This window comes from Lemur catta, chromosome 21 (assembly GCF_020740605.2).
Source record: "Lemur catta isolate mLemCat1 chromosome 21, mLemCat1.pri, whole genome shotgun sequence".
Taxonomy (NCBI): Eukaryota; Metazoa; Chordata; class Mammalia; order Primates; family Lemuridae; genus Lemur; species Lemur catta.
The window spans coordinates 16029158-16057143 of NC_059148.1; the positions used below are offsets into that span (position 1 = coordinate 16029158).

Here is a 27986-nt window from a genome sequence, read left to right on the forward strand (position 1 = left end):
GGGCCATGGATGGTTCATCCAATCACTATCTTCAGGTGTCCACAGGCTCTGGAAGATGGATGAGAAGCCGCTGGGGAATCGGGGAAGTATGGGAGCCATGCATCTGCTCAAGACAAGGATGTCTTTGCTGTTGTTACTGCTAATAATATTATTCCTCATAATAATAGTTAATATTGCTTGAGAACTTTACTGGTGCCTCGCCTTGGACCAAGCACTGTACTCATGACCCCTTTAAAGTCTTTACAACAACTCAGACTGCCTGGGGACAGTGTCCCCATTTTACAGCTGAAGCAGCTGGGGCTCAGAAGGATAAAGTGACTCGCCTGAGTCCACACAGCCAGGAAGGGGCAGGGCTGGGACTCAAGATGTAACGGGCTCCCTGTCACCAGAGTGGTTAGGATAGGTCTCAGTACAAGTCTTCAGGTTTTCTTCTCTTACACTTTAGGACTTGTTTTCCCCTAAACATTGGTGCATTTTAAATTTTCTTTGTGATTCTTTTTCTCTTCTCCATTCAATCACTCAGTCCTTCATTTACCAGTGAGCATCTACAATGGGCCAGTCCCCAGGCTGGCCACAGTGGAGACACTACAGTGACTAAGGTGGCCTGGAGAGGAGGCTGTTGGGCAGAGAACAATCAGAGCTGAGATGGGGGAGCCCAGAGGGCTTATCTAACCCAGCCTGGATGGTGCTCAGGGAAGCCTTCCTGGAGGAGGTGACATCCTGGAACCCTGAAGGGTGAGAGGAGTTAGCCAGGTGGTGGGAATTGGATGGGGAAGCATGATTCGGACAGAGGGGCAGATGGGGAAGGATTCAGAGACAAGTGCCTGGTGCGTGAGCTGCTGCTCCTAGCTGCTAGTGGTAGGAGTGGAGAGTGTGGGAGGGGGCTGGAGAGGGAGAGGGAAGGGTAGGGGTTGTGGCCGGAGGTGGCCTTTCTCCCACAGGCCACAGGGAGTCCTGAGGCATCGTTGGCCAGTGTGATGTGGTCAGATAGAGTTTGGCCCAGATCTCTGGAGCTGAAGTTGATCAGATCGGAGCAGGCAGGCCTGTGGCCCAGCTGGAACCTGCTGCAGTGGTCTAGGCGGGAGATGACAGTGGCCTGGTGTGGCCCAACACTCCCCACCACACTGTAGCTGTAACTCTCTTTCAGTTGTCTGTGCCTGAGTTCGAGGGTTCGCCCTGGGAGGGAAGGATGGTAGGCACGTTCTTATTCACAGCTGTGTCCTCTCAGCCTTTAGCAGGGGCCTGGCACACACAGGCTCTCAGAAGGGACTTGTGGGATGATGGACTCGGCAGCTGGGGCACGGGGAAGAGTGGGTGACAGGGAGGCTGGCAAGGCTGCGCAGAATCGGGTCCTAAAAGGCCTTGTCACCTGGGACTGGGGAACAGACCTCTCCCCATGTTCTGCAGTGGACTTTCAGCCTACGAGCCACTAGGCAAATTAGGGTTTTGGGGGGTTCCTCCAGCAGCAGCTCATGGCTCTGGCTAGCAGGACCCCTCTCTCCTGCCCCAGGAGCTGCGAGGATGACACACCTGCTGGGCAGCCAGGCCTGCATGGACAGCCTGCGCAGGGACCTCACTGACCTGCAGGGCGCCATCGTAGACGTGTTCTCCCGTGCCGGGCCCGTGCGCTTCCCGTCCTGGAAGTTCCCTGACCGTGTGGCCTGTGACCTCGACATGGTGGCCCTGCTAGAGCACTATGACCATGTTCCAGGTGACCCCCAGTTCACGCAGCTGTCCCACGCCGTGCTGCTGGAGCTCGTCATCGACAGGTGAGGGCCTCGACCAACCTGGCCATCTCAGGGTGCTGGCACCCACCCCTTAAACCAGGAGCAGCTGCAGAAGCCCACCCCCTCCTCCAGGGGTGGTGGTGACATTGGGAACAACATTCACCATTGGCTGAGTACCTGTCGGGGACCAGACCAGCTCAGGAACCTCAGAGCGATCTCGCCTTCGGTTGTGTTGTGTGCTGGGCTGTGCTGTCCTGTCTGCCTCAGGGAGTTGCTGGCCTGTTGGTCTCTGTGGCACCACAGCTCTGGCTGCTGCCTCCCAGCCACTCCCAGCTGCTCCCTCAGGGTTGCTGTGTGTCGGAGACACCAGAGCTGCTGCTCCGAGTTTCCATCCCAGGCTCTTTTCCCCGGCGTCCTGCGGGCTGTGCTGTTCCCTCTGCCTATCACAAGGCCAGACATGGGACATGTTTTTCCAAATCCCGGCCCTGCTGGAAAGAGGCTAGTGGACTCCCCTGCAGCCCCACCACTTTCATGCTATCATTAAGGTTAACGTGGTTGTCAGCCTTCTACTTCCTGGGGACCGCAGCCCAGGCTCCCTGTGCTCAAAAACCTCGCACGCTAATAAAGCCATCGGGGCCAGGCAGGCAGCAGAGATGTGAGAGGGACCCTAGCAGTTGCAGGATGACCTGCCTGGGGACAGAGAAGCCAGGGTTACCACCCTGAGGCCTAGAGGAGCCCTCAGTATGAAAGCACCCTTTGTAACCTGCGAGGGACTGGACGTGTGTGAGCGCAGAACACACCTTCCTTCCTCTGCGGCTTTGCACCATGCACTGTGCTGTCCCTCTGCTAGGAATGCCCTGACCCCCATTCCTGGTCTGGCCGAGCCCCACTCCTCCATCAAGGCCCAGCTTACTACCCTCTTCTCTGTGAAGCTGTCGCTGACATGCCCCCGCCCTGCCTGACCCCTCTGCCCACCTCTGGCTGAGTCAGAGCCTCTGGACGCCTGTGTGTATAAGTGACTGCTGGGTCTGAGACCCAGACCAGCCCGGGAAGCCTGGAGGTCAGGGCCATGGCCTCCAGCCCACGGTGTAGGCTTTAGAGGAGCTCAGTTCGTGGATGGCATCATGGCTAAGGACACAGGCGGCACAGCAGTCTCCCACCGCAAGGGTGGAGCTGTCTGGGCAGACAGATGGCTCTGCTGAGGCCGTGTTCTGTCCTATGTCCAGATGCTTTCCCATTCCCTAGTGCCAGTTGTCCCCATTCACAGAGGAGGACCCTTGGCCAAAGGGGGGCAGGGCCTGAAGGTGGTTGGTACCTCCTCCCCCAGGCCCTCTCTGCCCAAGACCCCACTTATCTTTCTAACACCCCTTTTCCTTAAAATTAGCACCTGACTCTAATTTTGAACTTGGAGGTTAGGATAGAGACCTGGCTGTACTTTACCTCACGTCTCCATTGTCACAGAAGCAGCTCGCCCTGTAGGAGAAGCCCCTGCCTGGGATCAGGAGACTGCACACACACCCCTGCCCTGCCCTACTCACCCTGTGGCTGTGGGCAGGCTCCTCCGCTCTCGAGGTCTCAGCTCTGTCGTCTGGAAAGGCTCTGGGCCACTTGATATAAGGCAGCTATTCACCCAGAACTTTCCAAGGATTCAGAATAGAACTGAAGCAAGGCCAGGCCTGGCTTCTCAGAGCTTTCCAGTCCAGTGGGGAAACAACCAGGCAGAAGTGCTGCCACCCAGGAGGACCACAAGAGGCCCCCTGAACTGAACTTGGGACCAGGGAGGACTTCCTGGAGGAAGTGACCCCTGGGTTGGGTTTGAAGCTAGCCCAACAGCATGTGCTGAGACTCTCCAAGGCCCTGGCGCCTTGGGCCAGTTCCCCAGAGCTGGAAGCTGCCAGTTGTGTGGTGTGAGGGAGCATGTTGGCACCAGCCCAGGTCCCAGCAACCCTGGCATCTCTGTCTATAGGCTCCTGCTGCTACTTCAGAGCTGTGCGAGCTACTTGGAGACCCTTGGCTCAGAGCAGATGATGCCTTCCGCCCGGGCTGTGGGGCCGTGCATGTCTGTGGGGCTCACGGTGCGATGCTTCTGGAACAGCCTGCTGAGGCTGGGCATGCTCTACCAGCAGGCGGCCCCCCAGGTGGGTTGGACCCACCCTCCCTCCCCCAACTGTGATCACCCTCACACCCTGCCCAGCTCCGCATCCTTCACTGGCTCCCCACTGCCCTCCCAGTCAAGTCCCACACATGAGAGCAGTTAAGAACGCGGGCCTTGGGGGCCATGTCTGGGCTCCCTCGCTCTGCCATTTGTGCTGCAGGACTCTGGAGAAATCCTCCCTGCTCTGAACCTCAGTTTTCTTCAATCAGTACAATGGGGGAATATGAGCCTCATTTGTTATGGCTTCTCCCGTAATCCTCACAACCACCCAGTGGGGAATGACCACCATCACCATGTCAGGGAGGGAACTAAAAGTGAGAGTGGTTATAGTGACATGAGCAGGCAAGTCCACTAAGCAAGACCTCAGTAACCGGCAGCTGTTACTGTCACCATTACCCTCCCAATATCGCCATGCATGTAATCACATCAAGCCTGGGGTGGGGGTGGGGGCAGCAGAGCAGGGCCTGGCTGGGTAAGGTGAGTCAGCGGAAAAGAGGGAGGTGGTTCTCTCCTAGTCGTGTTGGTGTCAGATAACTTCTGAGGGTCTATGTCTCAGGCAAGGCTATCACAGAACGTTCTCAGAGAGCTGGTCAGTCCCAGGCCCATCTCCATCACCTGCCTTCTTTTCCTGACCACAGAAAAGGGAAAACCAAGGGGAAACCCCCACCTCCAAGGCCACAGCCAAGGACGAGCCAGCCAGGAGCCCTGAACGTATGGCTGCCAAGTTCATCAAGGCCCCCACCCCAATGCCAAGATTGCCCCAGACCTGCCAAGAGCCAGAGGCCATCGCTGACAGAGTCTCCCCGCAGTGTCTAGCCATGACCAAGAACACCAAGAGTGTCCACTGCCAGACCATTGAGACGGCCCTGGTGCCCTGTGACGCGTGCACCAGCGTCCAGGGCAGCCTGCAGGAGGTGGGCAAGGTGGTCGTCAGCCTGTGTCAGAGCCAGAACTTGCCCTCGTCCTTAGGCCAGTTCCAGAAGCTGGTGCAGGACAGCATGGGGCTCAGGCCACTGCCTGCTGCCACCATGGGCCACTGGGCAGCAGAGCAGAGCAAGGACCTGATGCACCTCAGTAAGCACGTGGGGGCCCTCACTCAGCTTGTCGGGCCCCTCAGGGCCCAGCTGGAGGAGGCCGAGGGGCAGAAGGCCGGACTGCGGAAGCAGGTGGGCAGGCTGGAGCAGGCGCTGCAGCAGGAGCAGGGGGCGCGGCATCGGCAGGCGGAGGAGGCCAAGCAGCGCCTGGCAGAGTGGGAGCGCAACAAGCAGCAACTGCTCACAGGTCTGTGTCCCAGGGGCCGGACGCCTAGTGCCCAGGGCACTGCCACAGCCTTAGCATGGGCATTCCTGGGACAGGGCTTCGAGTACAAGCAATCCGCATGGAAGAAACCCAGGTTGGGGTGTGGGCAAGAAATAGGGAAGGGGAGGCAGCAAAGAAAGGTTTGTTTATCCAGCAGTGACAGTGACATCCTGAGCAGCCGGGAATGCCAGGGGATGTCTCTGACCTGTCCTGTCAGGAGGGAGGGGGCTGGGGTATGTATCCACTCACTCTGCTGGTCATGGAGGGTTACCTGCTGGGAGTTAATTCCCCTGGCACCTCCAGCCAAGCGCAGCAGCCCCTGTGGCTTTGGTGAAAGCCATTAGAGATGCCGCTCCTGGCACTGGAGGTCAGCTGGTGCCTGCCAACATGAGGCCTGAGGGATTCGGGCAAGTCACTGCTCTTTCTCACCCTCGCTGTTGCCTCTGTGGGGGGGCACCGAGGCCCAGAGGTGCAGACACATGGCAGCCAGCCAGTGAGGGGCAGGGTGGACGGGGCCCAGACCCCCGGCCCTCCCCAGAGCTCCTGTAACCCTGGGTGGCCCCTCTGCACCACGAGGGCTGCCTCCACGCTGCAGGGCGCGCCGGGCGTGAAGGCTGCCGCCCGGCCCAAGGGGCCTCTGAAGGGCCTCTCTCTCGGCTGCCATAGAAACCAGTGACCTAAAGACAAAGGTGGCCGCCCTGGAAAGGGAACTGAAGCAGCAGCAGGAGTCAACGCAGGCTGTGGGTAAGAAGCCCCATCTCAAGCTGTGCCACAGCTGGACGAGCACCCTCCATCTCTGTCCCCTGAGCTTCCAGGACAAAGATAAAGGGTGGGCCTGACCGTCCACACTGTTGGGCGATGACCAAGCTGGGGTGCCACCTCCCACCCAGAGAGCGCCTTCTGTTTTACAAACCCACTTCAGGTGAGGGGTCCAGAGCCCCATTATGTGGCTGAGGACGCTGACGCCCGGAGATGGGATGTGACCCCCTCCTCTGGTCCCAGCTGGGTCAGAGGTAGTACAGGGACTTGCACCCGGGGCTCCCCTGCCCTACGCCTCCTATACCCGCTCGATCCTGCAGAGGCGAAGGCCCAGCAGCTGCAGGAGGAAGGCGAGCGCAGGGCGGTGGCCGAGAGGCAAGTGCAGCAGCTGGAGGAGCAGGTGCAGCTGCTGGCGGGGCGGCTGGAGGGGGCCAGCCAGCAGATCTGCTGGGCCAGCACGGAGCTGGACAAGGAGAAGGCCCGTGTCGACAGCATGGTCCTCCACCAGGAGGTGAGCCCGGGGGCCTCGCCAGGCCCTGGGTGCCCACGATGTGGGCTGCAGGAAGAGGGCTCCACTGTCAGGGAGTGGGGGGGCTCATCTATGTATCTATGTACAGAGAGTCTGCCCTGAGCCAGGACTGGGAGAACAGTGACCCACGGACAGATACTGCCCAGTGAGGCCTCACTCTGGAGGGTTCCCCACCAGGCAAGGATGAGCAGATATGCCACATATCTCCTGCCAGAGGGCTAAGAGGGGCGGAGAAAGTGCTGCCGGGGTCCAGGGAGGGCCAACCATATCTGCCATGGGAATCCAGAATGGCTTCTGGGAGGAGGTGGCCTTTGAGCGGGACACCAGTGGCTGGTGATCAGTCCATTAGCCAGGGGAAGGACAGGAAGGGCAGAGGGTGAGCCACGGTGCAGCTGTACTCTGGGCAGTGGGGTCTCACATGAGTCCCCAGGGGTGTGGCTGAGGGAGCAGGTGACTAGCCACCCAGTGAAGGGGACAGGTCTGGGGGCTGTCCTGGCGGGGCTTACCCACAAAGGCTCAGCAGGGAGCCAGGAGCCCAGTTAAGAGTCCCCAGGGTCAGGCACAGGCCCTGGGTAGGGAAATCCTTTCTGCCCCAGTGGGTGCTTTTCTCGGTGCCTTGCGGACAGTCACAGTCACCGTCACCACGTATTGGGTGTCTACTGTGACCCAGGCACTGGGCTTCAGGCTCTGCAGTCCTCTTGTTCTCACTCCCTGCCACAAGGGTAGGAGATGGATACTGTTGTCATCCCCATTTTAAGGATGCAGAAACTGAGGCTTGGTGAGGTTAAGGAAGTGGCCCAAGGCCGCACGGCTAGTGAGAGGTGGAGCCTGGACTCAGAGCACACCAGCTCTTCCTGCTTTACACTCTGTGGGTGTCGGGAAATGTGGGTTTCAGTGACATGGGCTGATGTGACACTGGGCACCTAAGGTTTCTGAGAAAAGCCTGGTTTCTGGAGTTCCTCTCCAAGTGGGGACTGTGACTGGGTAGAGGTGGGGTGAGGCCCAGAGTCAGCCAAGGGCTTTCCAGGGGGCACATGTGCCACCGGGCTTCCCTCTGCCCTCGCCCTCTGCTGTGCCAACCTCGCCTATGCACAGACACGCCCTGAGGGCAGCGGCCGGGAGGGTAGCAGATACCGGAGCCTCTTTAGTCCCACGTGGCTGGGCCTGGCCCCGTGGGCCTAATGGCCTCCCTGCCCATCCATTCCCACCCAGTCCCTGCAGGCCAAGCAGCGCACCCTGCTACAGCAGCTGGACAGCCTGGACCAGGAGCGCGAGGAACTGCGGGGCAGCCTGGACGAGGCTGAGGCCCAGAGGGCCTGCGTGGAGGAGCAGCTACAGAGCTTGCGGGGCGAGAGGGAGCAGGGGCAGTGCCAGCTCCGGGCCCAGCAGGTGAGGGCAGTTCTTCCCTTTCACCAGAGGAGCCTCCGCCACCCGAGTGCCTGCAGGCCTGTCTCACGTCTGGGGGTTGGGTACCATGTCCCCAGGGGAGCTGGGAGCATGTGGCTCAGGAGCCAGGCCTAAGCCTCCCCCTGCCCAGGAGCTGCTGCAGAGCCTGCAGCGGGAGAAGCAAGGCCTGGAGCAGGTGACCACAGACCTGCGGCTCACCATCTTGGAGCTGGAGCAGCAGCTGGTGGAGCTGAGGGAGCGGGAGCGGCTGCTGGTGGCCTTCCCAGACCTGCACAGGCCCAGCGAAGCCCAGATGCAAAGTAGGGGACCAGGGATGGTGCCACAGGCACACCGGGGCCCAGGGTGGGCAGCTGAGGGCTCTGATGGGCAGGACACTGGGGCTGCAGTTCCCCAGCTTGCAGCAAGGGTGGCCAGCACCACAAAGGTGCTTTGTGTGTTATCCTCCCCGTGTAGCCCGGTGATGTGACTGCCCCCAGTCACAAGAGCCAAGTGCAGAGCCAGAGTGGCTGTCTCTGTAGCCCATGCTCTTCACCACGTCACATGCCCTCGCTCTACTTCCCCACATCCCTTTTCCTGGTGTCTCCCCAAACCACGCTGTGGGGCTGGTGTCCTGGACCCCACGGCACAGGAGTGCTGGGTCCCCGTCTTGGCACAGGGTTGGATGTCAGGCGACCCAGGTCCTCCTCCCAGCCCCTGCAGCCCTCTAAAGCTCTGGGCGTAGTCCATTCACAGAGTGTCCAGGGGAGCTGCTCATGCTGAGTCATCCCTCCTGAGCACCAAGTGCCAGGCCCTGTGTCCCCCTCAACCTCCCTGCAAGGCGGTCAGCAGCCCCTTTTGACAAACCAGGAAAGCGAGAAGCAGAGCGGGCAGCAGCTTGCCCAGGGTCATGCAGCCAGAAGGAAATGTCCATCCCACAGCCGTGGGAAAGGGCGACCTCCTGAATGCCCGTGACTCATGCCCAGCGCTGGCTGTGTGGTTTTGGACGGCTCACTTTTTCTCTCTGGCCCGCCAAAAACAGGCGGCCTTGGAAGAGATTCCCTCTCTTGCTTATTAGCTAAGTCCTCTGCAAGCTCCAGGGCCTGCCCAGCTCTCAAGTTTTTAATACTGTGGTCACCTTCCCAGCCGGCAGGGGGGACAGGAATGGGGGAACAAGGCCTCAGGAGCAGGAAGACAAGATGGGAGGCCCAGTGCTCTGCCAAGCTTGCCTGCACCTGCCAGCGCCCCCCCCACGCTGCTGTGCCTGCCTCTATAGTCCCATCCCACTGGGCCCCAGAGGGAGACCCGGTGGGGTGTGGGGGACCAGATAGCATGTCCCTGCAGATTCTGGCAACGTCACGGACGACATGGAGAGGCAGGTGCAGGCCAACGACATCCGCATCCGGGTCCTGCAGGAGGAGAATGGGCGGCTCCAGTCGATGCTGTCTAAAATCCGGGAGGTGGCCCAGCACGGGGACCTCAAGGTGGGCCTGAGAGGGTGGGCCCTTGGGGACTTGGAGGAAGCCCCTAGCCATCAGAGGTCTTTAGACTGTACTGTGGGAACTTGTTGAAAGCCCACCTCAACACACGTGGCTTTAGGCTGTGCTTCTGTGAAACATCTTCCACGTTTCGGAGCCTGAGGGTGATATGCATCCAGTGGCTTCTGGCTCCAGAGTCCCTTATAGCCCTTCGTACCTGTATTTCCCATGTAGCCAGAGCCTTGTCGAAAAGCAGCCTTCCCACACTTATTGCCTGCCCGAGGGTCTGCAGCTGAGCATGGGCCCTCGAAGGCTTCTTACGCCCCACCCCTTAGGGAAGGGACCAAGGTTATGGGTTTGGGCCCTCCTTCCCTATCCCCAGCTATGATCCCCTCTCTGTGCAGTGGGGAGGGGCCTCCTGGGCCCTCCTGAGCTTGGCTTTCTCTGCAGTTGATCCCGCAGGACCAGCTCTGGTCCCCTCCCAGCAAGGGAACTCAGGGAGCAGCACCCCCGACGCAGGCTCAGAGAGCGTCCCCAGGGTGAGTGAGGCTCTGCCAGAGGTGGGGCAGATGGGTGGGTGGAGTGGTCCCCCTCGCTCATGGGCTGTTGGATCTGGTCCTCCCTCAGGCCCCTGGGCAAGTGGCACCCTCCTGGCAGCAGGACAGGCAGTGCGAGCAGGACCTTGCCAGGCCAGCCCCGAGCATCCACACCTCAGCAGCCCTGCGGCCAGCCCAGCAAGTCCTCCCTGGAGGATGTGACCCACTCAGCCATCTGTGCCCAGAACCCCATCCGGGCCTTGGCCAGGCTGAGGAGGAGACTGTCCCCAGGCCAGGGCCAGGCCAGATCTGCACACCAGCCCCAGAAGCGACCCATGTAGCCTGCGGCAGGGCTGGGGCTGGATGGCAGGCGGCTGGCAACCCACCCACTGTAATAAAGCCCCCGCCATGTACCCACAGCAATCTTGGCCTCACAGTGTGGCTGAGTCGGGGGGACAGCCCTTCCTTCCCTGTCTTGGGCAGGGACCACTGAGTCCCCAGCCATGCAGGTCATTGGCTAGCAGAGTCCTGGCACTATGAGCCCTCAGTAAATGGGAACTTCCTACCTCCTTCCTCCAGACTATTGAGAGAAGACAGCACACCAAGGGCAGAAAGAAGCTTCTAGTGCATGGGCCAGGTGAAGGGCAGTCTTTCTATCCCCACAGCAAGGGCCAAGGGGTAAACCTGGACTCAGTGACTGGCACCAATGGAGAGGAGGATCAGGGTGGAGGTGTGCAGAGAAGGGCCAGTGAGGACACCTGAGACAAGCAAGGAGTCAGAGGCTGGGACCCCGGCCCTGGGCTCACAGAGGCAGGCAGAGGGCAGCGGTGGCCTTAGCCTCCCTCCCTGGCTCAGAACCTGGGGCTGGGGACACGAAGGGCCCAAGAACGTCAGGCCCCCTTTCCCTGAGGAACTTCTTGCATTTAGGAAATGGTGAGAGTCACAAAGGGTTTCTCTAAATTCTGGAGGTCAGAGCCCCAGGAGGCCACTCAAGGCAGGGCAAAGCCTTGCAAACCAGAGAGCTGGACACCCCAGCCAGCCCTGGCTTGACCAGGCCTGTCCCTTGGGGCCCACCCAGCCCAGGATGCCAGTGGCTGGGCACTGATGCCACCAGCTACACCAGGCACACAGCTAGCAAGTTTTGCTAACGAAGCCTCCAACGTGCCCCGAGTCCCCTCCTCTGTGAAGGACAGGCTCTGAGATCTTGCTGACTTCTCAGGGTGCACACTCCCAGCCGCCTATGGCATCCTCCCTGGGTGAGGGGGCCAGCAGGCAGCGTCCCTCAGTTAACAGGAGCCAGTAAGTGCTGTGTGCAGAGCAGACTGGCACAGCCGGGTCTGCCCAACTTCTGCCTCCGAGGGGCCCCGCCACCCCCAACAGGGGCGAGCCAGCCCTGAGCAGGAGGCCTGTGCCCAGGCCCAGGGGAAGGGCCCCTCACAGCTGAGCAACTCTCTCAGGCCTCCACCAACTCAGCATCCATTTACTAATTAGCCCTCGGCTCTGGAGGTCAGAAGGCAGCCTCTGCATGGCCGAGCTCTCTGCGCAGGGTCTTAGAAGGCTGAGATCAAGGTATCTACTAAGTTGCGTTCCTCTGCCGTGGCTCTGGGAGAGAATCCACTTCCAAGCTCGCTCTGGTTATTGGCAGAATTTTGATCCTTGCGGCTGTAGGACTGGTCCCCATTTCCTTGCCGCTGGCCCTCAGTTCCTAGAGGCCATCCACCTCCCTTGCCACATGGCTCCCTTCAGCTCCAAGTCAGCAACCGAGAGCTTCTCAGGCACTGAATCGCCCTCGTGCTTCCAATCCCTGACTTCCTCTTCTTCCAGCAGCTGGAGCAAAGTGTGCTTTTCACAGGCTCATGTGGTTAGGTGAGGCCCACTCGGATACTGCCCCTGTCTTACAGTCAGCTGTGCCACGTAGCACCTAGTCATGGGAGTGAAATGCCTTAGTCACAGTTCAGAGATGACACAAGGCGTGTCTGTGCTGGGGGAGCAGGGGGGGATCTTGGGAGCTACCTTAGAATTCACCTACCACAGGCAGTAGAACCCAAGGTGACTTTCTCTTAAAACATCCATACAATTTTACATTTTATGTTAAAATATATCCATGTTTATTTTACTATTAAACCTTCCCACCCCCAACTGTTTTAAAAAAAGGATGCCCCGGAAGATGCACCACATTTTTCCTGTGGCTTCAAGTATCCTGGTCAGCGACACACAGCCCAACTAGAAGTACAGGACTAGATGGTTTCTAAGGCCTCTGGGCCCAGCCAGGCCCAGGAAGGCGGCCCAGGAAGGCAGCCCAGCTGCACAGGCCGCAGGACCCAGGAGTCCCAGGGCCTCAAGGAATCTCTGGGTTTAACTTCACAGCTTTGACCAAGACATGTCCTGAAGGATGGCCAGGCCAGGGTGTCCCAACACCAGACAGCTCTTCCTTCGGTCCACCCCGTCAATAAATAAGCACAAAACCTGGCCACCAAGCCTCAGCCCTCAGGGATGCCCTGGCAGGCCACAGAGAGTCCCCAGAGCCCACAGCTGCACTGGCCCCACATTTCTCTTCCCCCAGTGACCTGGGAGCTGCCTGTGACAAGGGTAGACACAGATGTCCCAGGATTCCAGAGAAGGGCCCCAAAGCAACCTCTCCTTGCACGGCAGCTCCAAGCCCTGCATCCTCAGCCTGACGCTGCGGGTCCTTCCTTCCCAGTGTGGATATGGTGGGGCCCTTGTCCTCCCACCCACAGGGCTTGCTGTCCCGTCCATCCCACTGTCCTGTCTCAGTAGCCCAGGCTGAGGGCGGGGTACAGGCAAGAGGAGTCCATTGCACGTGCAGAGTCCAGCGGGGGCAGCTAGTCATCTGAGTAGTGGTTCCCTGCAGGGGAAGAGGAAAAAGTACAGGGATGGCGGCATCGGGTGGGTGCCAGGTGGTGTCGGCCAAGGGGCCCCACGCCTGCTGCTCACCCAGGACGTTGAATTTGCACAGCGGGCAGGTCTGCTGGAGCATCAGCCAGGGGTCCACACAGTCTCGGTGGAACTCGTGCTTACAGGGCAGCACCCGGAGCCACTGCAGGGGTCGGGGACGAAGGGCTCAGGCCACGGGGACAGGACTCCGGGAGAGGGTGGCTGGTACCGTGCCCCTCACCCAAGCTGGGGAACTGAAACCCCATGGCCTGCCCACCCCCATGATTCTGCTTTCTGTAGCCCTGGCGGGGGCTGGAAGAAGAACCTGGTTGGGGTGGTCTCGGCAGTCGGATGGGAGGCGTCACAGCTCAGCCGATGGCTGCTCTCTGCCGCGGCACTGACCTGCTTGTTGCAGAAGTAGTCCAGACACACGGCGCACGTCTCGGCGCTGGGCTCCGGGAGGCCCTGCACTGCCCTGCCCAGACGGCAGCGCCGTGTCTTGAGGGACGCCAGTCTCCGCACCACGCGGCGCTTAAACAGGTCCACCTGCGGGGACAGGACAGCCACGGTCTTGCAGGCCCAAGGGCTGGGGGCACCGGGGCACCCTCGGGCTGGCTCCCACCTGGCCTCCGGGCTCCCGCTGGCTCTGCCGCGATGCTTGCCGCTGGGCCTGGACCACGAGGCCTGTGCACAGGAGCATGGCCACCAGCAGGATGGCGTTCCACAGCTGCTGCAGGGGCTTGTGGGGGGGAAGCAGGTGTCAAGGACGCCGGGGCTGTCCCATACTCTTCACTCGGGAACAGCCACCCCAGGAGCGCCAGGGCTCGAGCAAGTGAGGTGTGCCAACAGCCTCTGTGTCCCTCCCACCTGTGTGCTCCTCCTCAGGGTCTGCCTCCACCCTACACATCTCCCCATCCGGCTGCCGAGAAGAGCCACATCTGTCCCCAGCCCAGGCCTCTTCTCAGCAACAAACCTGGTGTTTTGTACTCATGGAAGCTTCTATCTGGCAGCCTCAAAGACTCCCCAGCCCAGCGCCCAGTCACCCTCCCACCGCACCCCTACCCCATACTTCCTCAGGCCCCGCCATCACCCACTCCCCTCCACCCAGGGTGAATGCTGGCACACCCTCAGTCTCAGAGTGAGCCGGCACCCAGGCCCTGTTGCTTGGCTCTCCTAGGGGGTCTCAAGGCCTCCTTCCCACCCACTTCCCACGCACAGCCAGAGGGCTCTCACCTGCACACCTGACCCCGCAGCTCCCCTGCCTGACACCTTTCCCTGCCGTGCCCCCTCCCTCCTTCACCCGTCACCTCTCTCCTCTCAGTGTCCCATGCTCCTGGCCTCCTCCCATGTCCGTGCCCTTCCACACACTGTTCCCTGTCTTGGGCACTCTCTTCGTCCTTGCCCTCTCCCTTGGCAAACACCCCTGGACACCTCTTGCTCCAGAAGCTCTCCCTGAACACCTCGGCTGGGCAAATGTGCCCCCCAGACCCACCCACCCCCTGCCAAGCCCTCCTCACACCCACTCTAACCACGTATTTCCTTGCTGCTGCCCTTGGGGGTGCATGTCCTGCTGTGGGTAGGAGGGAACCACTAGCAGGGTTGACATGGTCACCACTGTAGCCCCAGTGCCTCATGGTCTTTGTGGAATGCATGAATTTAGAAAGGAAACGCCACAGACAGGACACTTCAAAACATGGGGGTCCGAGGCCCCTTGCTGGGGGCAGAGGCACTGGGGGGACCTTGACTTAACTCCCACACATGCAGGGTGCTGCTGGGCTCTGACTACCCAACAGCTGGCTCGGGCAAGGACGTAGCAGAGGAAGCAAAACACGGCACGCTGTCCCCCACGGGCACGCCACTGCACACGTCTAGAGACGTGTTACGATTGATAAATAGTCATCTAAAAGCTTTCTGTATTCCAGGTGGCTCTCTGCCATCATGTTCTTCCCTGACTGGTGCTGAAGTTCACCTGCTGTCATGTGCGGGGAGAGGAGCTGAGAAGTGGTTTGATGTTAAAGAGGCAACTACTCTAGATGAGGCTGGGTGCTGCTAGCGCCACAAGACATTGCTCTCGCTCGCGGTGGAGATGTTCTTGGGGCTATTACTGAGACGTGTCTGCGAGCCCCAGCTCCCTGCTCCGTCCTGCCCCAGTTTCCCCTCCAGTTGCAGCTGGGCAGTGGCACCTGTTCCACAAGCTGTCCCCAAGCTCCGGGCTGAGCTCCGGTGCCTTTGCTATGCCCTGAAGGGTCCTGTGCCCATCATCAGCTCAGGGCTCACCCCAGCAGAGTGACAGCATACCTCTGGCCTATCTGCTCCCCAGACTGGGCCCCCATGAGTCCCAGGCTGGAGCTGCCCTGACTTTGTGCCCCATGTCATGCTAAGCCCCATGCCATGCTGAGCCCCATGCCATGCTGAGCCAGGCTGGCCCACGGCAGACCAACTGCATGGCCATTGCAGTGCAAGCTCTCCAGGGCAGAGCCTGCTCTAGAACTCTGTGCTTTGGAGCAGCCAGCAAGCGCCAGCCTGAGGCTCCGCTGTAGAGACCCAGCCTTCCCAGGTTCAGGGTAACTTGGAGAGCCCCAGATGAGGTGGGAAGACAGGGCAGGGGCTTGTCATCACAGCAGTAAGGACACGGTTCAACAGATCTTCCTGATACATGGGTGCTACAGCTCTGGAGGGATGGTGACCGAGCCCTGGAATCAGGGCTGAGAGCCCAAAAGCCAGCCACTGAGATGCCTGCCCCAGCCACCCTTCGGACACCTTAGCTTCATGGCCACGCCGACCCCAGCCAGCAGGACTTGCACAGGCCCACCCCGACCCTGGCTGGCAGTATGGCCAAGAGCTTTGCCCTCTGCGCCAGCGAGACCGACCTGCAGACTGTGCACATTCCCACCTCCTGGCCTCTTACCAAGTGCCTGCCCTGTCCAGAGGTCTGTGTGGGCTCCCCATGTGTTAACAAATAAGGAACATGAAACCAAAGAGGTTAAACACTTGGCCTAAGACCACTCAGCTCAGGTCTCGGAGCCAGATTTTTTTTTTAGAGACAGTCTGTTGCCCAGGCTGGAGTGTGGTGGCACAACCATAGCCCGCTGTAACCTCAAACTCCTGGGCTCAAGTGATCCTCCTGAGTAGCTGAAACCATAGGCATGCACCACCATGCCCGGATAATTTAAAAAATTTTTTTTAGATAGGAGTCTTGCTGTATTGTCCAAGCTGGTCTCAAACTCCTGGCCTCAACCGATCTTCCCGCCTCGGCCTCCCAAAGTGCAGAGACTACAGGTGTGAAACACCACGCCTGGCCTAGAGCCAGGATTTGAACCTGAGTCTGCCTCACTTGAGGCTGCCCCTGCACGGCCCACGTTGGTCCAGACCTGCTTGGAGGCTGCGCACTAGGAGGCTGGGTGTGACTGTCCTGAACAGAGCAGGGACTCAAGAAATGCTTGTGGACAGAATACCTTTGAACCCCCTTGATGCTGAAAAATTGGGAAATTCAGAGGCAATAAAACAGCTGTGGCTGTCAGAAGACAAAGGCACACTCCCAGCACACGCAGGATGGGCTGTCCTAAGAGCCCTTGGAAAGGCCTGATAAAGCGAGTGGTGATGTAGCAGAGGGAGAGAGGACCTTCAAGCTGAGGGGTGACAGCAGCTTTCCAGAGGAGGCCAGCAGGATGAGTTATGAAAAAAGTTCTGGAGGAAAATGGTATCCATGCCTACAGCCAAGCGTGGACAAGGCCCATTGGCAGGGCGTGTGTGGAAGGCAGTAATGGCACAGGGTGACCAGAGCATGGGGAAAGGACTAGAAAACTAGGACAAGTGAGTGCTCAAGAGAGCTGTGAACCCAGACTGAGAAGTCTGAACTTTATTCTGCAGTCAGTGGGGAGCCAAAGGCGGCCCCTGAGCAGGAGAGCAACATACAACAGCTAACGCCAATGCACAACACTCTGGGCCAGGTGCTGGACGGAGTGCCCACCTGCATCATGTCACTGAACACTCACTCCTGTGGGTGGGAGTGGCTGTCCTGGCCACCAAGCCGGGGAGAGGCCACAGGATTTGCAAGAGAAGGCCATGGATGTGGCCCCACCTGAGCCGCCCCTCCCTAGGCCCCGTGTAATTGGCTAGCACCCACCTGCTCCTGGGCACGGCTGCCTCCCAGGCATACCAAGTCCTGCCATCCTCCGGAACCATCCTTGGAGAGGCCACAGGTGGTCCACAGGGTCAGCTTCCACTCAATGTTGGCCGACAGGGACTCCCCACTGGTGATCTCAGCTGTAGCCTGGGTCCTCCTGGGATGGAAAATCACAGAGGGGCCCAATGGAAGGGTTCTTGGGAAACAAAATGGATCCACCCAGCCCAGCCCTGTGGGAGAAGGATACACTAGAATGTCACCCCTGCAGGCCTTCTGCTTTGGTCCCCAGGCCTTTCCTGGCTATTGGTTTTTCCAGCTTTCACACCAGCCAAGCCAGGGAAGCCTACAAGCCCAGGGAAGAGGTGGTCAATCAGGTATCTGGCTTTCTCCTTGCTGGAGCCAGTCCCCTCTGCCCACAGAGCCACCTCCAGGCTCCAGACCCTGACACCTCCTGCCTGTCCCCTCACCCATTTTTCAGCCTGGTAGAGAACAGTCTTAAGGCTGAGACCCCTGAACCCATGGGAGATGCAGGGACCCCCAGCACCCAGGCTCCCAGGCACAGTCCTTCGGAGCCTGACTCCAACTCACTGCAGCAGTGCCTCCAACAGCTTGGTGACATTGGAAGAATAATGGAGGACGATCACCGGCCTGAGCAGAAGCTGGGATATGTCCAGCTGCAGGGGGACAGGGAGGTCAGCAGGCCTTGGTCCCTGTTCCCCAGCCTGCTCACCCTCACAGCCTGCTCCGGTTTACCTCTCGGACCACGTTGTGGTTCAGGATGAGGAGAAGCAGGGCAGAGGCTCCCAGAAACAGGGCCCGCCGCATCTGCAGGAGGACAGAAGGCAGGAGTCTCGCATATACCTGCCCACACACCAGTCTAACCATCTGCGGCCCCAGCTGCTCTTAGCTCCTGGCCCTGCGGTGAGTGAAAACTCTGGCCCAGCTATAAGCTCCTGGCGGTCAAGGGCAGAAACTCTCATTCCTCCTGCCTTCCCTCCAGATGCTCTGTGGGATCCAAACACTGCTGTGCCTTCCCTGGTCCTAGCAGGGCAGTCCCCCCACGGGTCCCCAGCAGGAACTCCCCATCCCATACTCTCAGCGCCCAGTTGAGCTTCCTGACCTCTCTCTGGCCTGCCCTCACCACCCTGCTTTGACACCATACTGACTCAATTCTCCAAACTGGGGTACCCTGACCCACCCAGGCCCAGGGTTTCTCTGGAAGCTCCTTAGGGCCCATCTGGTAGCCTGGCTCCAGCAGATGCCTTGGAACCCTTTCCTCCGTCCCTCCACCCCCGCAAACACCCCTGGCACCTGCCGGACCAGAGCCTTGGGATAGGCTTGCAGGCCACTGCCCTGATTCTCCTCGTGGAACTGGGCCGCCTGCTCCTTGCCCACGTATGCCACTGCAATCCAGCCTTCTACCGGCACCTCCTGCTCGGCATCCACGACGTCCATCTGTGTGGCAAGGGGCCATGAGCAGAGGGAGGCAAGAGGAGGAGGAAGAGGGAGCCGGGGGTCGGGCACAGGGGATGCAAGGCCAGGATTTGGGAATGAGTTCGCAGGGGAGGGCATCTGGATCTCAGGTTTTGGGAGCCTGAATGCTGGGGGCCTGGGCAGCCTGGGGAGGGGGCGCTGGACTATCAGGGTTTGGTCCAGGATGAAGGCTGGGTCTCGGTGCACGGTCTCTGGGTGGGGGACAGGGAGAGGGGTGTAGGTAAGTCGTCCAGATGGTTCCGCGGCGCTCACCAGGAGCAGGCGACCGCCCAGTGGGGGCGCCGGGTCGGCTTCGGGGCCGATCCTGACACCCTCCAGGACCAGAGCGTTCTGCCGCGGCAGCCTCACGTCCACCCGCACGGCGCGGGCTCCGCCCCGCCCCGCCCCGGCCCTGGGCTCGCCGCCGTCCGCCGCAGCCCCGGGCCCCGCCAGGCCGAGCCACAGCGGCAGCAGGGGCAGCAGCAGCAGCAGCGGCGACGGGGGCGGCGGCGGCGGCGGAGACGGCGGTGGCGACCTCAGCGTAGGGCGAGCGGCGGGGCCCATGGCCGGACCCGGCGAGCTGGCGAGACGGGGGCCGGGGGTCCCGGGCGCGGGGGGAGCGGAGACAGCAAGGCCGCGGCCGGACGGGGCGGGGCGTCGGGGAGGGGCGGGGCCGCGGCCGGACGGGGCGGGGCTCCAGCAGTGACGGGGTGGGCGCTCGGCGGCTCCAGCGCCGGACTGGGCCGCGCGCGTCCCCTGGTGGCCGAGGAGAGCAAAGGCTCCCACAGGCGCTCGGGAGAGGGGTGTAGCCCGGGTCTCGGCTCAGGGGCCCGGCGAGACCGCGGAGACTAGAAGGAGACGGTTGGAAGGGGAGACCTGGGCCGGCGGAGACACGATCAGGACCCGAGAAGGGCAGGAACGAGGGACATCTGGAGGCCTGGGGGCTGGCCCTTGCTCTGCCGCGGCCCAGCAGACCCACGATGTGGCCAGGGCCAAGTCACACCCCGCTCTTCCGTGGGGCTCCATTCCTCGACCTGACCAAGCAGCAGGAGGCTAAGAACCAGAGCTTGGTGTGGGAGGCAGACGGGGGAGATTGAGGCAAGGGTTCCAGAGGGGCAGGGGCAGAGGCTGGGGGCCAAGAGGCAGGTCACAGTCCCTCTGTGAGGTAGAGAGGCGGAGTCACTTCCCCCATCTGTGAAATGGGCATGATATAAAACCAACACCCACCAACAAATAATCTCGAATGCCTACTGGAATGTGAAAGTTCCGCTGTTGCCCTAAAACTTGTCCTTTTCTCCAGGGGTTGGAGCGGCCGGGAGCTGGCTCAGTCTGAAACCTGAGCATTTTAAAAATTGCACACTGATAAAAGGGCAAAGGCCTGATGAACCATGACACTGTTTTTGCCAGAAAAATTCAAAGAATTTTAAACACCTGCATAACCACCAACGTGAGCGACCTGAAGAAGAGTGAGATAGGAGAATCAGACTGTAATTATCAGCCGAAGACCGCAGGCGGGGTGGGAAACAGGCCAGAAACTGACCCACACATGTAAACATGGTGTGTGTCAGAGGAAGCATTCCGTTTGGGGCAATGAAATGAGTCAGTGTGGTGGACTACTTGGTAAATTGTGCTGAGAAATCAGGTTAAGGCATCAGGAAAAGAAATCAAATTGGACCCCTATTGCACATCATATACAAAAAATTCCATGTGGACTAAAGACCTAAATATGAAAAAACTTTATAAACATTTCGAAAGAAACAGATTTTCCTGATCAGCTCGAGGTTGGGAGAGATTTCTTATGACATGAAAGCAGATTGAGCCGGGCATCGTGGCTCACGCCTGTAATCCTAACACTCTGGGAGGGCAAGGCGGGTGGACTGTTTGAGCTTAGGAGTTCGAAACCAGCCTGAGCAAGAGTGAGACCCTGTCTCTACTAAAAATAGAAAAAAATTAGCTGGACAACTAAAAATATATAGAAAAAATTGAAAAAATTAGCTGGGCATGGTGGCGCATGCCTGTAGTCCCAGCTACTCGGGAGGCTGAGGCAGGAGGATCGCTTGAGCCCAGGAATTTGAGGTTGCTGTGAGCTAGGCTGACACCATGGCACTCTAGCCTGGGCAACAGAGTGAGACTCTGTCTCAAAATAAAAAAAAATAAAAAAGCAGATTGAAAAAATGTATCCACAATAAAAGGAAAAACTTCTGTTAATGAAAATATTGTATAAAGTGCCAGGAAAAGCCACAAACTGGGAGATGGTATTTGCAACCACATGATTCATATGCAGAATATATTAACACATAGGTATGCGCACATGATACAAATAAGCATTTGACAAAAGAGGAAATAAGAATGGTCGATAAATTTGAAAAGTTGTTCGTCCTAATTATTAATCAGGAAAATACAAGTTAAAATCATATGAGAGGTCAACTGGCAAAAATTAAAAAGTCTAATAATGCCAAATGTTGAGGATGTGGAACAGCAGAATCTATCTGCTGCCAATGGTGTGCAGACTGGCTATACTACACTGGAACAGTACAGCCACATTGGAAAATGATTTTGCATCAAATAAAACTGAAAGTACACACTCTTAGGTATCCCTGGGTATATACTCCTGGGTGTATGCTCTAGAACATGGTTCTCAACACAGACTGAACTTTAGCATCAAAAGATCTTCTGAAAAAATGCTGACACCCAACCCCTGGCTGAGAACCATCCCTTGGCACGTGCAGAACAACACTGAATAGTGAAAGACTGGAAACAGCCCAACTCTCCACCACTAGGAGAAGAGATAAACTGTGGTATCTTCATGTGGACAATACGGTACAACAGAAAAAAGATGAACGGACTAGTTATATGTAGCGCCTTAGATAATTCCTAATGCAGAGAACAAAAAGCAAGTCTCCAAATAATACATGCCACCTAAGCTCAGAAATGTCAGAACTTGTAAGACCAATACACAAAAATCAGTTGTGCAATGAATAATCCGAAAAGGAAATGAAGACAATTCCATCTACGTGGAATAAAATACCTAGGGATACATATAAATAAGGAATTAAAAGAATTGTGCACTGAAAACTGCAAAACATTGCTGAAGTAACTTAAGGAAGACCTAAATAGACATTCATATTAATGGACTGGCAGACCTAATAGTAAGATGGCAATACTACCCAAAGCAATCCATATCAAAATTCTAATGATCTTTTTTGAAGAAATGGAAAGCTGCATCCTGAAATTCCCACAGAATCACAAGGGGCCCTCAGTAGCCAAAACATACTGGAAAAAAATGAGCAAAGTTCGAGGACTCACACTTCCTGATTTCAAAACTTACAACAAAGCTATAGTAGTCAAAACAGTGTGGTATTGGCATGAAGAGAGACATATAGAACAGTGGAATAGAATTGAGAGTCCAGGCTAGGTGTGGTGGCTCATGTCTGTAATCCCAGCACTTTGGGAGGCCAAAGGGGGAGGATTGCTTGAGTCCAGGAGTTTGAGACCAGCCTGAGCAACAAAGCAAGACCTGATTCTACAAAAAGTTTAAAAATTAGCCAGGCATGGTGGCATGCACCTGTAGTCCCAGCTACTCAGTAGGCTGAGGCAGGAGGATCACTTGAGCCCAGGAGTTTGAGGTTGCAGTGAGCTATGATGACACCACTGCATGCACTCTAGCGTGGGTAACAGAGCAAGACCTTGTCTCAAAAAAAAAAAAAAGAATTGAGAGTCCAGAAATAAACCCATACCTCTATGGCCAATAGATTTTTAACAGGATGCCAAGACTAGTCAATGGGGGGAGAGAACCGTCTCTTCAACAAATTGCTCAACTGAGTATCCACATGTAAAAAAATAAGTTTGGACTGCTACTTCATACCATATGTAAAAATTAACTCAAAATGGATCAATGGTGGGAATGCAAAATGGTGCAACTGTGGAAAACAGTAGGAGAGTTCCTCAAAACATGGAAAACAACAAGTGCTGGTGAGGAGGTGGAGAAATTTGAACCTGAGTTAGTACATTGCTGGTGGGAAAGTAAAATGATGGCTCCTCAGAAAGTTAAACACAAAATTACCACATGACCCAGCAATTCCACTCCTAGGTATATGCCCAAAGGAACTAAAATCAGGTACTCAAGTAAATACTTGTATACAAATATTCATAGCAACGTTATACATAATAGCCAAAAGATGGAAAGAACCCAAGTGTCCATCAACGCATGAATGGATAAACAAAATGTGGTACGTACATATGATGGAATATCATTTAGCCATAAAAAGGAATGAAGTACTAATACATGCTACAACATGGATACACCTCAAAAACATTATACTAAGAAGCCAGACACAAAAGGTCACATTTTGTATGATTCCATTTATATGAAATGTTCAGCATAGCGAAGTTTATGGAGACAGAAAGCAGATTGGTGGCAGGGGGCAGGGGGGAATAGTGAATGGCTGATTAATGGGAACAGGGTGTCCTTTCTGGATGAGGACAATGCGTTGGAACTGGATAGAGGTGATGGTTGCACACCTTTGCGAATGTGCTAAGTGCCACTGAATTTTTCACTTTACAATGTTTAATTTTATGTCATGTGAATTTCACCTTAATTAAAAAAAACCCAACATGCAGAACTGATTATATTTTTTAGAGATGCATTCCCATGTAGCAAAACTATAAAGAAAATTAAGGGAATGAGAAATACAAAATTCAGTTCCCTGGAGTGGGATGTAACTGGGGAGAGGACCCCAGGGGGCTCCGTGGCATTGGTGACGTTCTGCTTTATAGGTCACACGAGCTTTCGTTGTATCATTCTTTATTCTTTGCACCATAGTCCCCTCTTATCCTCAGTCTAGTTATTCCAGCACTGTTGAAAAGACAATCCTGGCCAGGTGCAGTGGTGCGCGCCTGTAGTCCCAGCTACTCGGGAGGCTGAGGCAGGAGGATCGCTTGAGCCCAGGAGTTCAAGGCTGCAGTGAGCTATGATGACACCACTGTACTTTCATCTGGGTGACATAGCAAGACCCTATCTCCAAAAAAAGAAGAAGAAAAGACAATCCTTCAATCCCTTCTCCATTAACTTGCTTTTGCATCTTGATAAAAAATCAACTTAACCATATATGTGTGGATTTGTTGCTGGAATCTCTATTCTGTTCCGTTGGCCTACAGTGGCCCCTCTGTGGTCAAATGCAATCTAAAAATATTAAATGGTTCACATGCCTCTTTTCCTGGACAAAAAAATAAAAATATTAAATGGAAAATTCCAGAAATAAACAATTTATAAGTTTTAAATCGTGTGCTGTTCTGAGTATCGTGATGAAATCTCATGCCATCCTTCTCTGTCCCACCTAAAACATAGCCCCTCCCTTTGTCCAGCACATGCACACTGCATACACTGCCTGCCTGCTAGTCACTTAGTAGCCCTCTCTGTTATCAGATCAAAAAAACGCAGTGTATTGTCGGTACTATCTGAGGTTTCAGGCATCCACTGGGGGTCTTGGAACATATCCACCTTGGATGAGGGGGCACTACTTGTATATGTTACAAACCTTCTTTTCTACGTATGAAGTCACTCTTCGTAAGTTGCAAATTGCACTGTGAAAGCTCCTTGATGCCTGCAGAGAGTTTTGCTTCCCCAATTCTGTGATGGCCCAGCCCATCGGTCAGCTCCAATGACAGGGTTGCAGGGACACACCCTGTAATTAGTCAGCCTTTGGCTCCATGGTCTGCCTACACTGTCCCCACTACTTGCTCCCTACACCCCATCCCGCCCACCCAAGCAGAGGGTCCTCGTTGCCGCCCAACACACACACACATACACACACATCAACCAGATGCAGATCCTCGCTCACACGTGTCTCCCACCCACTTCCCCACAAATACCCACATCCTAGTCCTAGCCTTCCACCAGTGGGAGCGGGAGCCCCCCTGCAAATTCGGTGGGTGACCAGAATTACTCTGTGGTGTGTCCTCTTATGGGGGAACCCTTGGTTATGCTGGAAGAGACAAGAACTTGAGGTTGTAGTCTCAATGTGGGCGGGGGGGGGGGGGGCAGCCCAGCCAGGCCTTTCTGCTGCTGGGGATGGGAGGGTTGGTGTATGGGTGAGTGTGTGTGTGTCACACGGAGCAGTGAAGACTAGAGCCACTGCTGCAGGGCAGGACAGAACATTCACCCCTGAGGGCTCCCTCTGGAGGAGCCCAGCCCACAGATCCCAGCATGCCTGACTTCTGGCACAGGATGGGGAGCTAGTGGGGACAGGGCTGTCACTCTTTCATTGCCTCTGGGCAATCCACTTCCCTTTTCTTGGCCTGTGTCCTCAACTGTAATATGGGAACTTGGACTAACGGGACAATTTGAGAGGTCCTTTCATCAGACATGCCGTGATTCCAAGCAGCTTGCTTCTTGGAATACGACGTTTCCCGGCCCTGGGCTGGGCTGTGACCTGCATGGAAGAGGCCCCCATTCCTCCGTCTCTTCTCACCTCCTGAAGTGGCAGAGAAACTTAGGAAGAAATGAAGCCGTTAATGAAAGTGTGAGGCATGGGATGTGTTACCCCCGCTGTGGATGGGGGTGGAGGGGGAAATGCTTTAGAATTGGTACCAGGAATGGGGTGCGTGGCAAGGCCGGTCAAGTCCATGGGCATGAGCCTTCTGCTGCTCTTCCTTTGCTGTGAAATGAGTTCTTTGGTTGGACAGCAGGCTGTATAGATGCCATAAAAAATGGGTGAGACATTCTGTGAGTCCGCAGATGGTGGAAGGGCAGGGAAGGCAAATCCACATCCAGGGTATGCGTCTGTTCCCATGAACCTGGGTCCCTCCACCAAGGAAGAGAGGCAATGCAACCAAGCTGCCACCAGGTGGCAGGCTGGGCCCTGGGGAATGAGGCCACCACGGGGCCCAGTGACTCTATTGTTTTGTACAAAAAGGGCCTTGAGGAAGGCACTGCCTGGCTCCCACGATGCACCAGCAGTGAGGCTTCAGGCCCAGCGGCAACAAGAGAGGGCTAGGCCCGAGGTGGTGTTTTTAGAACTCAGAGGTCCCCGAGACCCCTTCACCTTATAGGCATGAGCCCCAGGACATAAAACAAATTGTCTTAGAAGATCTTAAAGTGTCCCCTGGTGACCTAGTTCCATTGCCATCTCCCTCCACTCACCCAGACACCCAGAGAGGGTTGATGACTTACCCGAGATAACACAGGGCAGATGGCAGAGGAGCCACAGCGCAAGGAGCGGCTGGAAAGTGGAGGGAGACCCTCTCCTCCCTTGGATCCACACGCCAAGGTCATGCCCACATCTGGACATCAAGGGCCTGCTGGGTTCCAGGCACTGGGCGTGGGACAGTGACCATGACAAGCAATGGCTCCTACCCTTGAGCACAGACAATCAACCACAACCACATTCATAGCAAGATCATTTCAGGCTGTGGCAAGTGCCACATGAAGGAGACAAAATAGCATTACAGAGGAGCTAGGGCCGGGTGCGACTTCGGCCTCCTCACCAGGGAAGGAAGCCCTCTCTGAGACGGGCTGTGTGAGTTGATGCCTGAATGCAACAAAATCGGGGGAAGAAACAGAAAGTGCAAGTAAAGACAGCCGATGCATTCACTGTGTTCCAGGCACCGTTCAAGGTACTTTTCATGAATTAGCTCATTTAATCTCATCACAACCGTATGCGGAAGTAAGATTATCATTGCCATTTTATGGAGGGGAAACTGAGGCACAGAGGCCAGGTAACTTGGCTAGGCGATAGAACCAGGAGCTGAACCTGGTTCAGGTGGGGGTAGGAATGGCAACCCACCCTTCCCAAGGGAAGTCTCCTGGCACGAGCTAGAGCCAGAGCAGGGGCTCCCGCACCCCTCCTGCCCTGCCCTTCCTTCTGGGGGAGCCCTGAGGTCCCCGCCCACTGCCCCAGCCTCTCAGTTTGCGGCTAACTGGGCCACCTCATTCTAAAGGGATTTGACTCTCGGAGACAACCAGAGACTGCTGAGAAAGGGCTTAGGATTAGACAGTGATACCAGGAAGCTAAGGGACTTAATCGGGGTTCAGGTGTGGGAAGCGGGGCGAGGAGGGGATTTGTTCCTTTGCAAAGCCGGGGTGGACTGCGGAAGCGAGGAGGAAGTGGGGCTTGTGCGGAGGGGCCTGGCGGCTCGGGTTCTCCCTTTCTTTTGTGCCTTCAGAAACAACAGGTCACGGAGTGACAATAATCCCTCGCATCTGTGCCCCCACTTCTCTAGCCATTATTTCAGCCGTTATTTTTCCAGCAATTATGACACCTGGAATTCTCACAGCGACAGGATTAGTTTTCTCCAGGGATCACAGGCCACCGGAGAAGGCAGGTGACTTGAGGCAGCCACAGTCCCATGGGGCCAGGGGCTGGGAGGAGGGGAGGAGGCTCCAGCCAGGGCCTTTCTGCTCAACTGCCCGAAAGCGTAAGGGCTTTCCAGAGAGTTCCCGCTGCCTGGGCCCCGTGGAAGTAGAGTGTTCTGCAAATATTTGTTGAAGGCTTTAAAGGGTTGAAAAGACCGTTCTTTCTGACTCTCAAAAATCACAGTGCCCATCTCTGCACCGGCCCCCTCCCATGGGCACCACAGATTCCGAGGTCAGAGGAGCCTCTGATCTCAGTCATAGTCAATGCCCTCATTTTAGCGACAGATGAGGCCACCACTGAGGCCCAGGGAGCACGGGCAAGCAGCCCCGAGGGACCCCCATACATGCTCCTGGCTGCATAGTCACAGCAGCACGTTAACTCACTAACACAGTCTACATCCAGCTCAGGCTCTGGACTCCCTGTCCAGTGCTCCCACATTTCCCAGAGCTGCCTCCCAGAAGAATCCAGAGTCAGGGCTCTAACTCCCAAGACTAGGACTGCCACTCCCATGCTCCCCCTAGATCACTGCGCTCCACCAGCCTTATTTAAGTCGTTCGCCCTCCATATGTCTTCGGGCACATCTCCAGCAAGGTATACATGGGGCAACGCACTTGTCACAGAAGGTTCTCACCTCCAGCCCACCTGACCCGGGAGGCTGGGTTCTTCCTGTTGGGCCAGGCTGTTCCCTGACAGTCACCACTACAATACAAAGTAGTCTGTGTCAAGGTCAGGAGAGAGGGGCTTCTTGTTAGCAAAGGTCATGTTGCATTGTGGGTGGATCAGGGAGGGGTTCCCAGAAACAGCGTGGGATCAGGGCCTTGAAGGCCAGAGAGGACTGGACAGGAGGACACAGGAGACAGCAGCAACTCTGACAGAGGCAGGAGGGCAGAGGTGTGTCTGAGGGACAGCGGACAGTTCCTCTGACTGAAATAAAAGTGTGTGGAGGGAGTGAGTGGCCATCGAGGCCACAAGGGTTGCTGGGATGAGGTGAGGGTGGCCCTTGGATGCAGGTCAGTGGGGTTGGGCTGACTCCGGAAGGAAGTGGGGAGCCACTGTGTATTCTTGAGCAGGGGTGCAACATATCTAGCGGTGAGAGAGAAACGGTTGAACAAGGATTGGGGGATAGAGACAAGGTGGGGATGGGAAGAAGACTCTTTCTTAGGAACCAGCTTGGAGGAGTTCACTGGATTATTTATTTAGCAGGCATCAGACTAACTAGCTGTTTCACAGTGCCCAGGAGATAGGTACCTCTCGGTGGAGGACCTGGGAGGG

At 56.9% G+C, this 27986-nt stretch overlaps 2 protein-coding genes across 6 annotated transcripts in view; one reads left to right on the forward strand and one right to left on the reverse strand.

The window, feature by feature from the left end:
* The window catches only part of CCDC157 (coiled-coil domain containing 157), a 15470-nt gene extending 5181 nt beyond the window's left edge, over positions 1-10289 (forward strand). Inside the window, exons 3-13 of one of the 3 annotated variants that reach the window (XM_045534452.1) lie at positions 524-735; positions 1511-1769; positions 3694-3865; positions 4521-5163; positions 5848-5925; positions 6261-6451; positions 7682-7858; positions 8007-8175; positions 9197-9336; positions 9781-9869; positions 9958-10289. In XM_045534452.1, coding sequence (XP_045390408.1) covers positions 1522-1769; positions 3694-3865; positions 4521-5163; positions 5848-5925; positions 6261-6451; positions 7682-7858; positions 8007-8175; positions 9197-9336; positions 9781-9869; positions 9958-10207 — 2157 coding nt within the window. In that variant the 5' untranslated portion in view covers positions 524-735; positions 1511-1521 and the 3' untranslated portion in view covers positions 10208-10289. The remainder of the gene's footprint in view (positions 1-523; positions 736-1510; positions 1770-3693; positions 3866-4520; positions 5164-5847; positions 5926-6260; positions 6452-7681; positions 7859-8006; positions 8176-9196; positions 9337-9780; positions 9870-9957) is intronic. The other 2 variants (XM_045534453.1, XM_045534454.1) reach the window with 2 other exon arrangements.
* Positions 10290-11956: 1667 nt separating this feature from the next.
* RNF215 (ring finger protein 215) lies at positions 11957-19004 on the reverse strand. Of its 3 annotated transcripts, XM_045534457.1 has the most exons (9): positions 18634-19004; positions 18199-18342; positions 17641-17712; positions 17476-17561; positions 16888-17044; positions 13384-13500; positions 13164-13307; positions 12822-12924; positions 12537-12732 (listed from the first exon to the last, which is right to left on the reverse strand). In XM_045534457.1, exons 1-9 carry the CDS (start codon positions 18922-18924, stop codon positions 12710-12712), a joined length of 1137 nt encoding a protein of 378 aa, XP_045390413.1. In that variant the 5' UTR covers positions 18925-19004; the 3' UTR covers positions 12537-12709. The 3 variants fall into 3 exon arrangements, with proteins under 3 accessions (XP_045390411.1, XP_045390412.1, XP_045390413.1); XM_045534455.1 differs by having other exon boundaries at positions 11957-12924; positions 18634-19000; XM_045534456.1 differs by lacking the exons at positions 18199-18342; positions 18634-19004 and having other exon boundaries at positions 11957-12924; positions 17641-18181.
* Positions 19005-27986: the final 8982 nt, after the last annotated feature.